Source organism: Pelophylax lessonae (assembly GCF_965119305.1).
Source record: "Pelophylax lessonae genome assembly, chromosome: 2".
In the NCBI taxonomy this organism is placed as follows: Eukaryota; Metazoa; Chordata; class Amphibia; order Anura; family Ranidae; genus Pelophylax; species Pelophylax lessonae.
This window is the reverse complement of record NC_138769.1, coordinates 299,563,957-299,576,890: the sequence shown is the minus strand read 5'-3', so window position 1 is coordinate 299,576,890 and position 12,934 is coordinate 299,563,957. Positions and strand designations below refer to the sequence as shown.

General features: G+C 41.0%; 1 protein-coding gene across 2 annotated transcripts in view; it reads right to left on the bottom strand.

Moving 5' to 3' along the window:
- The window catches only part of BLTP3A (bridge-like lipid transfer protein family member 3A), a 211,009-nt gene that overhangs the window by 141,866 nt on the left and 56,209 nt on the right, over positions 1-12,934 (bottom strand). For both annotated transcript variants that reach the window (XM_082247047.1, XM_082247048.1), the window contains exons 2-3: positions 8,669-8,831; positions 8,452-8,490 (exon numbers count right to left, since the gene is read on the bottom strand). In XM_082247047.1, the coding sequence (XP_082103173.1) occupies positions 8,452-8,490; positions 8,669-8,831 (202 nt within the window). The remainder of the gene's footprint in view (positions 1-8,451; positions 8,491-8,668; positions 8,832-12,934) is intronic.

Below are 12,934 nucleotides of genomic sequence, written 5' to 3'. Positions count from 1 at the left end.
GGACATTTACATTTACAGGGTATAACCAGAATGCGTGGAGGAAAAAGTAGTAAAAGCGCCAGAAAGCATGGATTGTGCCAAGAAAAGGAAAGTAGACGCTGAAAACCCAGCCTTCAAAGATGAATGGACAGACCAATATATGTTCATTCTTCCTATCGGAAATGTAAAACCAGTTTGTATTATTTGTTGCAAAACTGTGGCGATAATAAAAAGTAGATATGTGAAGCGCCACTGCGAAACAAAATACGGTTCGTTTGAGCAAACATATCTACAGCATTCTAAGGTGAGGGCACATACAGTAACTGAACTGAGAGCCCAGTATGACAGATCCACCAAAGTCCTCTCTCATTCATTTACGACAGCGTGCAAATGAATGTTCACTAAAAGTAGCATGGATTTTGGGGCAACACAAAAGACCATTTCCCGACTGTACATTTGTAAAGGAGTACTTGAATGCTGTTGCTGAAACTTTATTTGGAGGTAAACAAAAAGAGCTGTGTGAAAAAAATCAACCAAATCCCACTATCGGCATCAACGGCAACAAAAAAGACAGAGGATGTATTGGCACAATTTGATGCAGCTATTGAGAGTGCAGTATGCATTTCTTTAGCCATTGATGAATCAACAGATATAACTGATAATGCCCAGCTTTTGGTGTATGTAAGATTTTTTCACAAAGAAAAAAAATAACTCTGTGAGGACCTGTTAGGTGTAACGCAACTTGAGACACCTACTAGAGGACAAGACATATACAAAGCCATTAGGGAGATTCTGAAAAAGAGGAAGATAGATCTGAAAAAAGTTGTCTCAGTCACCACAGATGGTGCCCCTGCCATGGTAGGAAAGGAGAGAGGAGCTGTGGCATGACTTAAAAGACAACCCTGACGTTATTGCTTACCACTGCATCATTCACCAGACTGTCCTGTGTGCCATTCTATCAGAAAGGTTTGCAGAAATCATGGACACAATGATGAAATTCATCAACTTCCTCGGGGTATCCTCATCCCATCAACATCGTTTACTAAGAGAGTTTCTTAACGAAGTTGAGGCAAATGCAAATGACCTTTTACTTCACAACAATGTTAGTTGGTTGAGTAAAGGCAGTGTATTGGAACGCTTTTGGTCCATTTGAACAGAAGTAGCAGCTTTCTTAGTACAACTCAAAAGCCAGAAAGCAAAACAGTTTGCACTGTTTTTACAAGATGAGAGCACAATGAATAATATTGCTTTCCCAGTGGTCCTTACAACCTCCACGCTGGTTGACAGACCATGGACGCTGTCCTCCACCTCCTACACAAGCACTTGCGGTCGGGGCTAGGCTATGCGTCAAAACCGCAAGTGCTTGTGAAGGAGGTGGAGGATGGTGTCCGTGGTCTGTCAACCAGCGTGGAGATGGTAAGGACCACTGGGGCGCTCCACTTCCTATTGTGGATCTATCAATGTGCTGATTTATACTTTTAATGTAAGTGCAATGGGAGAAGAATTAGTTTTAAAAAATCTGGTAATTTAAACCGGTATCACACGAGGAGAGTTGTTTTTTTTTTTTTTCTTCCATAATATCTCATGGGAATCATGCACAAGAGGTCCCTCTGAGCTTATTCCAACCGGGAGAGAATTACCGATACTGTTATTCCCAAAGCGCTTTTGCCCATACCATGAGAATGGGGGGCCACTGTTTCTGGTAAGGAACCATCTAATGGGAGTTGGTGTGCACATTGGTGGTTGTTTAATAAGGTGATTGTTGTTTGATTCACGGGAACCACAACTGGAGAGTCCAATTAGGATTTCAAAGACCGAAAGGATCACCATTCCAGGATTATTGGCCACTAGCAGGAGCACTTATTTATTTGTTTAATCATTTTGGAACTTTGATTACACTATACAGCGACTGTGCCCAATTTTAGGCAGTGTGGTCGCTTTGAGCACATTATGGGACTTTAATCTTATGTTCACAGTGTGTGTTCATCATCTGGAGTTTGTTCATATGCGAATCTTGCACAGCTAAATTATTAATTTTTTATATGATTTACTGATTTTTCACATATATTTTTTACATCTATCAATAATTTTGCGCAACTTGGTGTATATTATTATTAAAACCAAGTATCATTCCAAGCTCACCAATGAGCACCTACATATGTGCATGAGAATGGCAGTAATTCAGTTTTAGCCAAGATTCAAACTACTGGCAGGACAATCAAAAGCCCATTTTACTAACTAGACAGGGAAGGTTTTTTGGTGGTAAAAAAAATAAAAAATAAAACTGAGGATAATTTGTGCACTTTTTCAAACTGACACATTGTTTAGGTTAGAGGTGCTATTTTATTTTACTTGAAAAATGGATGGACTTTTATGTTTTATTAAAGCGTTATTTATTTGTTTCCATGTTGTTTCTGTTAAAGATAGTTGCTCATTTTCCATACAAAGACAAGAGCAAATGTAAAGCTATTCTATTTCCAACTGTCCACATGTTTAATGTTGTAACTTAAACTTGACAATAAATATTATTTAAATGCTATGGAAATTGTACATTTCTCATTTTTTTGATAAGACATACAGTGACTACAATCTTTCTGAGTCATAGCACAGACTTAAGATTCGGACCTCGGCCCAAGAAAATTTTAGCGACTAGACCTCCTTGAATTTTAATTCATTACCCCTGCCATACGGCATACCCTACCTTCAGTACAATTACCTGTTTCCTTATGCAGTTTAATATAAGAATTGATTTTTCTGACTAAGTTTGCCTATGTATATATTTTAGTGTGGGATTTCCATTTAGTATTGGCTCCACATACGAGTTGCGATACCATGTGAACACTTTGATATGGACTGAACTTTTTCTATGCATTTTTCATTTTAATACTATTGTTTCATCAATGTTTAATGGGAGTGCAAATCATCATCACCCACACTTGAATTTGCGATGTAGCTTAATTTGATAGTTTCCACGCAGTCATGATAGGGGGTATGAACATTCATACTGTTATCATGAACAGGTTTATGGAGGATATTTTTTTTTTTTATTATTATGGACTTATTCCATTTAAAGTTCTCCCCTAGTCTGACATCTATCCACACACCCTTTCGGGTATGTGGCGGGCTGTATCATATATATCACTGATCTTCTTGTGTGTTCCATTTGCATCTGCTTTTTTCTTGGTTTTATCATGTATATACAGTAATTGCATTGCAGATAATGCATTGTAATTTTTTCTGTGTTTTCTTTTCTCCTCTTTTTTTTTTTTTTACTTTCAATAATTTTTGTTTTTTTCATTGATATTATTATGATTTTTATTATCTCATATGGCTTTTGAAATTTCTTGTGACAATGTTTTTATTAGTGGTATGTTATGGTCATGCATTAGTGGGCAATTAGACACAGGTGTTTTGAGGTGCGGCTTTCTTTTTGAACTTTAAAAAGGCATGTGTTTGTGCCACATCGATGTTGTGAACAAGCACAATATGTTCGTGTGAAACGTGTCAACCCTGTCCTATTGTATCTGTCTGACCTGGCGATGAATAAAGAACCTTGACAATATAATAGTTTAAACTAGGGAATGGGGGGGAGGGTACAGATGTAGAATTAGCCAGTGGAAAGCAAGTTTCAGAGGGCAGAAATGGGGGCATTAGCGGTAGGGTGTTCGGAGCTCCTATACCCAGGGTGGGTACGGGGAAAAAATCAAGAGAGCAGCCTAAAAACATCAAAATTACGAGGCTTATATACCAATGCCAGAAGCCTGGCCAACAAGATGGGAGAGCTGGAGCTGCTGATGTTTGAGGAGGACTTAGATTTTGTGGGGATAACTGAGACTTGGTTTGACAGCTCTCATGACTGGATGGCGACCATTCAGGGGTATTCCCTTTATCGCAGAGATAGAGAGGGTAAAAAAGGGGGAGGGGTATGTTTGTATATTAAGAACAGTATACAGGTAAATATGAGGGATGATAATAATGGAGCTATGGACGAAGCAGAATCCCTATGGGTAGAGCTTCAAAGGAAAGGCACGGTGGGGAAGGTAATATTGGGCGTATGCTATAGGCCCCCAAACCAGAGGGAGGAGGGTGAGGTGGACCTCATGTTACAGATAGGATTGGCAGCAAGGATGGGAAATGTCATTATAATGGGGGACTTTAATTATCCTGATATAGACTGGGCAGAAGGAACCACGCATTCAGCCAAGGCTCGGCAGTTCCTAAATGTTTTGCAGGACAATTTCATGGGTCAGATGGTGAATGCACCGACAAGAAACAATGCGGTACTTGACCTACCGATTACCAACAATACAGACCTGCTCACGGATATAGAAATACGGGACAACTTAGGGAACAGTGACCATAGGTCAATTGGTTTCAGTATTAATTACAGTAATAGGAAACACAAGGGTAATATAAGGACACTGAATTTCAAAAGAGCCAATTTCCCTAAACTGCGCTCGCTGCTAGAAAATATCAAATGGGATAGAACCCTGGGAACAAAGAACACGGAGGAAAAATGGGAGTGCTTCAAGAGCATACTTAACAAGGGGGTGGGCCAGTGCATTCCACAGGGAAATAAATTTAAAAGAGCAAAACTAAACCCTGGGTGGCTAAACTCCAACATAAAAATGTATATTAGAGCTAAAGAAAAGGCCTTCAGAAAATACAAGACTGAGGGGTCATTGGCAGCATTTAAGCACTACAAAGAGTGTAATAAGAAATGTAAAGACGAAATCAGGGCGGCTAAAATAGAACACGAGAGACATATAGTGGAGGAGAGTAAAAAGAACCCCAAGAAGTTCTTTAAGCATATAAACAGTAAGAAAGCGAGGCCAGAACACATTGGCCCCATAAAAGATGATAAAGGAAAAATGGCCACTGAGGACAGAGAAAAGGCGGAAGTGTTAAATAATTTCTTTTCTTCAGTCTTCACAAAGGAATCGGGGGGCTACACGAACCCCGCTTGTAAGGCCGAACTAAATAATACACCTCAGGAAGTGCCGCCATGGCTAACAGAGGATAGACTTAGAGCTAAACTAGAGAAACTTAACATAAATAAATCCCCGGGACCGGATGGCTTGCACCCAAGGGTTCTTAATGAGCTCAGCCAGGTGATTGCCAGACCATTATTCTTGATCTTTAAGGATAGTTTACAGACAGGTATGGTGCCAGCTGATTGGAAAAAAGCCAACGTGGTACCAATATTTAAAAAGGGGCCGAGATATATCCCGGGTAACTATAGGCCGGTCAGCCTAACATCAGTAGTCTGCAAAATTTTGGAGGGGATGATAAGGGACCACATACAAGACTTTAGTAATGAAAACGGTATTATAAGTAGTAATCAGCATGGATTCATGAAAAATCGTTCATGCCAAACCAATCTATTAACCTTCTACGATGAAGTGAGCTGCCACTTAGATAAAGGTAAGCCTGTGGATGTGGTGTATCTGGACTTTGCAAAGGCCTTTGACACCGTTCCCCACAAACGCTTACTGTACAAACTAAGTAAGATAGGTATGGACCATAAGGTGAGTACCTGGATAGAGAACTGGCTCCAGGGGAGAGTCCAGAGGGTGGTGATTAATGGGGAGTACTCTGATTGGGCGGGTGTGGAAAGTGGGGTCCCCCAGGGTTCTGTCCTGGGACCAATCCTGTTTAATTTATTCATAAATGATCTAGAGGAGGGGATATCTAGTACAATCTCAGTATTTGCAGATGATACTAAATTAGGCATGCCAATATCTTCTATGCAGGATGTGGAAATCTTGCAAGTAGACCTGAACAAAATAACGGGGTGGGCAACTACATGGCAGATGAGATTTAATGTAGAAAAATGTAAAGTAATGCACTTGGGGGCCAGAAACCAGAAAGCAAGCTACTCACTAGGGGGGGAACCTCTGGGTGAGTCTAGGATGGAAAGGGACCTGGGGGTACTGGTAGACAACAGGCTTGGAAGTGGCATGCAATGCCAAGCCGCTGCAAGCAAAGCCAACAGAATACTGGGTTGTATAAAAAAGGGGATTCACTCCAGAAATAAAGAGATTATTCTTCCACTCTACAAGACTCTGGTCCGGCCACATCTGGAGTATGCTGTCCAGTTCTGGGCACCGGTCCTCAGGAAGGATGTGCTGGAACTGGAGAAAGTCCAGAGAAGGGCAACAAAAATAATTAGGGGAATGGAGGACATCAGCTATGAGGAAAGACTACAAGCACTGAACCTATTCTCTCTGGAGAAGAGACGATTGAGGGGGGATATGATATCAATGTACAAATACTGTACTGGCGACCCTAGCATAAGGAACAAACTATTCAGAGAAAGGAGATACAATAAGACACGTGGCCACTCACTAAAACTTGAGGAAAGGCGGTTTAACCTTAAAGTGCGTAAGGGGTTCTTCACTGTAAGAGCGGTAAGGATGTGGAATTCTCTTCCGCAAGCAGTCGTATCAGCGGGGAGCATTGATAGTTTCAAAAAACTGTTGGATGGACACCTTAAAGACCACAACATACAGGGGTATACAATGTACGGTTAAAAGCAAACACACACACACATCATAGGTTGAACTGGATGGACTTGTGTCTTTTTTCAGCCTCACTAACTATGTAACTATGTAACTATGTAACTATGACAAGCACTTCTTTGATTGTGGTATGCGGCTATATTCTTCCTTGTTAACGCTGTATTCCACGGTGGTGAGCTGAGGTAAGCACCCGCAGCAATGTGCTGAACCATCCATCTGCCTGAGCGGTGTGTGCAGTTTTGTTTGGACTTACATTTTTGACACTTTTGGGGGGACTAGTGACATTACTACAGTAATCAGTGCTAAAAATATGCACTGTTACTGTACTAATGACACTGGCAGGGAAGGGGTTAACACCAGGGGCGATCAAAGGGTTAAATGTGTCCCTAGGGGGTGTTTCCTATCTGCGTGGGGAATGGACTTTCTGGATGAAGACAGAGATCTGTTTTCCTAAATAGGAGGAACACAGGATCCCTGTGTTCATCACTGACAGAACAGCGGTCTGCCGTATTTGCATCGGCAGAAAGGCGTTCTGTCTCCACAGGGAGCAAAAACGGTTGGATGTCTGCCAAACCCACGGATTGACTCCCCCTGTGGCTAATCTGCATGTGCGCGCGCCCCTACTAGCTGTCTCACGAAGCGACGTACAGGTACGTAGTTTTGCGAGACAGAGCTGACCTGCCGCAGTATAAGTACGACGGCTGGTCGGCAAGTGGTAAAAACTTATTCTACCTGGAGAAGAGGCACTTAGGAGGGGATATTATTGCAATATACAAATCAAATGGGGTTTCTGGCATTGGGAAAAAACTATTTAAGCTAAGGTCTTTGAAGACGTGACCACACAAAGTTTAACTAGAAGCGGTTCAATCTTGCGTAAGGGGTTATTTACTGTTCCAGTGGTAAGGATGTGGAACTCCCTTCCACAGTTGGCATCAGCGCGGTGTGTAGATACATTCAAAAAAAATTTAGAAGTGTGTGTGAACTGGATGGACTAGTGCGTTTATTCAGCCTTAACAACTATGTACAGTATGTAACTTCTGCAGTACGTGGGCACTCGTAAGGCTTCATGCACATAGGTGCATTTGCCCACACAGCATTAAGACACTGCGTGCTTCTGATGTCCTGGATGCCCTTAAGCTGCCAACAGCCACCCATAGACATTAATGCATTAAAGACAGCTGTACGCAGCTATGCACCACTATTTGCATAAGGTAACACATGCACACAAACGTAATGCACCAAATACACTTTAAGTGCATTGAGCGCATTATGTCTGCATGGGTGCATTACTTTAGGCAAATAACTGCATACAACTTGACTTTACACTGTCTGGGCAAATGCATTTACTTTGGCCTATTAGATTTCTTGTATTATTTTATACTCTGGCAAACGTAACTAGAGGAGCCTGGAACACACAACACTGCAAGGTGGACAGGAACAGAGCTGATATTATGGCAAAGAATGTATTTAGGGCAGTTGACATTAGATATGCCCTAGTTGACTGTACTCTCTCACCTATCCACAACACATTTTTAAAAAGTAGAAACCTTCTAGGCTCCATTTTCCCACCAACAACACCAAGCTGATGAAGAGCAGATATACAGACTAGGCAAGCTATAGACCAGTAACTTTATAGGCAAGCCTGAAATATGAAAATATACCTAAGAGTAGGTTATTGGAGGGTGGGCATTACAATGATTAAGCATAAGTAAATGGTAAAACAGTACCTTTACAGTTATTAATATTATTATATAGGATTTGGATAATCCCAATAGGTTGGCACAGTCTATTACAAAATAAGAGGGGAACAGTTCAGGTACAATATAATTAAAACACAGGAGGGTTAGGCGGGCCCTGCTTGTTGAGAGCTTACAAAATTCAGGATTTTCCACATTTAGCAAGAATCTTTCCAACATAGCATTTCCGGTACGGTATTTAAATGTCTACTTACCAAACATATTGGATGAGTTTTCAGTTTAGTCCACTGTATCTGTGAGAGAAAATGCACTTTGTTAACGTTCACATATCCAAAGCATCTTACAGTACCTTTCATTAAGGCACAATTATTCTCAAGGAATATTACAAACATGACTTGGGTAGAATGGGCAGTGTTCTTCATACTGCTTCATCGCACTTGGTTTTCTTAGTGCCATGTGATCCCACCTTACCCGAATTGCAGCACGATTACAATACACTCGTGTGATGGCCAGCCATGTGGGTAAATCCAGCATGTTCTGGAGAGCCTCTTCATCAAGCTCCAAATCTGTCAGCTGTCCTTCTCCCCGCAGTGTGCTCAGATTGATCTGTTCTGGAGACAAGTTCTTGGCAAATCTTGGGGAAAACAAAAAAACTTGTTAACTTTTCAGCATTTAAATAATTCAGAAAACTCTTAATAAAAATAAATCATTTGGGCATATGGAGAGGTTACAGCACACCTCCCAGATTTCTAGACTCCCCCTCTTAAAAAAACACAGTAGGGCAGCAAGCATGTCTAAGAAGTCCAAGGGAAAGTTTTTTGATTTTCTGATGGACTCTTTTCGATGGATAATGTAAATGAATAATGTAGACGGATAATGTAAATAACCAAATATCGGAAAGCATTGTTGCTGTAACCAGTCAAAGATAAGTCTGAGATGGCTTACAAATTGCTTGTAGTGGTTACATTAGTTATCTTTTTTGCCCTTTATTTTCACCTGGTAGTCCTGTGAATAACACATTTCCTGTCCCTTCATGGCTACATATTTTTTTCACTGGATCTATAGGGGCAGTCATGGTGGTCACATGGGCTGGTCTTCAAACATGTCTGTCTTTATTCATCTCTGTGACGTAGTGGATTACTGGGACCAGCAGTTTACACAATGAAGAGAAGGTTCTTTGGCCTTTCCTTTCAGCTCACAAGTGACAAGGACACCACATTTACGGCAAGATCAACATGTATTTTCTGTACTTGCGGACAATGTTTTTAGCATTAAAATGCATGAAAAATGCATATTGCCACCACATCTAAGAACTGGTTATCTGGGTTTAGACTCTATTAAAGGATGATGACTTTTGAAGTAGTTACTTTTTTGGGGAAAATGTACTGGTTGAATATTGCTTTCGTAAATGTCCTAGTGAAAATAAAAAACACTTATTCAAAGCATGTTAACAAGAACGTGTCACCAATTTAAAAAAATGGCAGGTAAAAAGCAAAGAAAATAAAATATTGTAAATGCTTACTTGATGTGGTTTTCTTTACTATAAATTATTTTTATTTACAGTACTTTCTAGCAAAATTTGACTACATCATCAGGTAAGTCACTTCTCTAGCATATCCCCCTTTTCTTTTTGCATGTTTCTTTTGGGAGTGTCTAATTACCACCTCAGCAAATCCACCCCTCAACTCCCTATATAACCATTTATAGAGCTGCCGAAGATCAAGCAAAGGGGAATGTGACATGAGTTAAAGCTCTGAGTCCTCTGGGGCTGCTGACAACCCATCCAAGGCCCAATGTATGAGGCTACTGTGTTTAGCTGCTGCTACAGGCACAGGTACACCATCCAGCCCTATTACCAGCAGCCTGCCAAACTCAGAGTCTGACAGCTGGTGCGGCTGGACAGGGTAAGGTGGTGCACTCGATCATTTAGAGCAGTGTATGCCTAAAGGAACACAGATGCATACTGCCTTAAAACAGAAGTACCACTATGTGCACCACCAATCCCCAACCAGTCGCAGCAACTGTCCGAATTTGGTGTATATTAACACCGGTCTAGGTCAGTCTCCAATCTCTACCAACACACAAACCAGGTGTTCGCCTGTCCATCACATATAAAAAGATATAAAACATCATAAGAATCATAAATAACAGACTGAATACAAAATAAAAATGGAACCCAATTTTTAAAAAAAGTTAGAAAAAAAATTGAAAAAATGTCTATCGGGTCACCAGTAGCAAAAGTTACAAAAAATTAACTCTCGGAATTTGACAGGCTGCCAGCAGCGGGATGGATGATGCACCTGTGCCTGACCTGAGCTTACCACGATACAATGGAGAGTGTAAACTATTTCCAAGGAAAATGTTGCATCAGAATACGATTTATTTTTTTCCAGAACAAGTGGATAAAGCGATTACACAAATCAAGACAGTGCTAGAGAGTTATGTCACATTTAATCAGTTAGGAGGAGTAATGGCAATCATGCCAAGCATCCAAAAACATACAATTACTATAGCTCTATAGTAACTGGGATTTTTCTAGAAACAGCTATGATGGCATTATACCAAAGACCATTTTCAACGACAGTTATTTTAAACCCACTGGACAATTACAAGCTTCTTGATTTAAAAAGTACTACAAGTGAAATACATAAATTTCAGGTTTTAAGATGATAGATCAAATTGACTCAACATTCTATTATTCCTCGAGGACAATGATCTCTGTTTCAACCTAGGGTGATCATAAACAACTCAATCCACATTCCAATTAAATGCCCCAAGTAACTTAAAACCAACTCTGTTGTCAGAAGCGCTTGTCATCACACACAGATTTTCTACTTTGTTAACGGCACAGATGAAGCAGACGAAAAAAACTTTAATTAGTCCTATTGGGGATGGACAGATGTCCACTGAAGCCCATCTAAGTCAAACCGTATATTTAACATGCAGAATACAAATGCAAGATTCCCTAGTGCTCTGGTTTCACAAGCAATAATGTGGCAATGGACTCAAATAGTTAAAAATTGTTAACTGCAGCAACAAATCGTAAAATCTATTTTGATTGGTGATAATGAAATACCAAGTTTAATAGGAAACCCATTAAAATAATCCTGTAGTGAAAATTAAATTGGCCAAAATACTTAACTTTTTCAATGGCCATGCCACCAAATGGCACTCCACTGAAGAGCAGGGGTTTGCAGGAGGATTCACCCTCTAAAAATGTGGAATTTTTTTTATTATCCTAAGGCTACATTTACACCAGCGATTTAGACCGATGTGAATTGTAGCAGCAGGAATCTTTTGATTCCTGCTGCAGTTCTGAGCATCTGCTGGCCCTGTTCACGATAATGATAGGTCGTTGGCAGTCGCAGCTATTGATTTTTGACTTTGTGTGCATCCAACAGTGATCGCCACAGGTAATTGCTGGCTGTGCAGACAGCCGTGAATAACTGCGGCAGCTGGCAACCTGTCATACTAAGCTTGGAACCCATGGAATCATGGGGAGTACACATGGGAAACACCTTTCTACCTCTCGTCACACTGAGATTTCTGGTTCCTCTGATTGTTGTATACCTCTGCCATGGCATTATTCAAATAAATTTGAAGAATATGACCAACTTGTCCCCAAACAGCAGGATGTTGTGTTGTAGGGGTCCGAAATGGATTTGGGCAAATAGAGCTACCATCAGCCCCAGTACTCTCATGAAAAAGCAAAGACTCAGGCCATTTTCTGGACTGAAGAGTTTAAGCTGAGTGGAGAGTTTAAGGGTTCTACCAGGGAAGAAAAACTCTGGCTTGAGCTGTGTTTAGGATAAGACACAGATATTCCAAGTGATTAGTTGATTCCAGTGTTGTCTTCTAAAGGTTCAGGACCCTTTCAAACCTCTGCAAGGTCTGGATGTTCAAAGTTATGTTGCCCGCCAGAACCTCTGCTGACTGTTCATGCAAAAGGAAGTTGTCCAGATATCCTACAACGGGGATGCCCTGAAAGTGCAGCAAGGTTAGCATAGAAGCCAAAACCTTGATAAAACACTCCAAGTGCAGAAGATAGGTCAACTGGCATGGCCACAAACTGATAGCGAGGAACCGCAGCAAACCAAAGGAATCACTGATGCACTGGAAAAATGGGGTCAAGGAGGAACACGTATTTGAAATCCACAGAAGCTAGAAAGTTTTCATAATGGAGGGTGGCTATGACAGATCTGGTGGATTTCATACAAAAATTCTGGACCAAACAGCACAAGCACGCTGTGAGTCGTGTGAAACATGTCTACCATCCATTTTGCTGTACCTTGCATCCTTGTTAAATAAAGCCTTTCATTGTGAGCCATCGTTTGGTGTGCAGCCATTTCTCTTGTATCCTGTTTGCGGTGGCGATCCGAGGTCCTGCACCCATAGCTGGCTGTGAAGCTCCACCTGCCTGAGTGGTGTACATCTCTTTCCCTAAAGACAATTAGGGCCCTGAAACCCAAGACTGTTCAAATGTCCCTTTTGGTTTGGTAACTGTGAACAGACTGGAGCAAAACCTGTAGAACTGTTCTGTCACAGGGACTAGGCGATGACCCCCTGCTTCAAAAGACCCTGCATAGAGATCTACTTATCTGTGCCATGACACAGGTAGGTTGGAAGAAATTAACCAGGGAGCCCCTTGAAACCACCTCTCGCACTCAAGCAATCTAAAAGCCTGATTGCCCAAATATCTGCATGGGCTAACAGACATCCCTCCACTTTTCAAAGCCT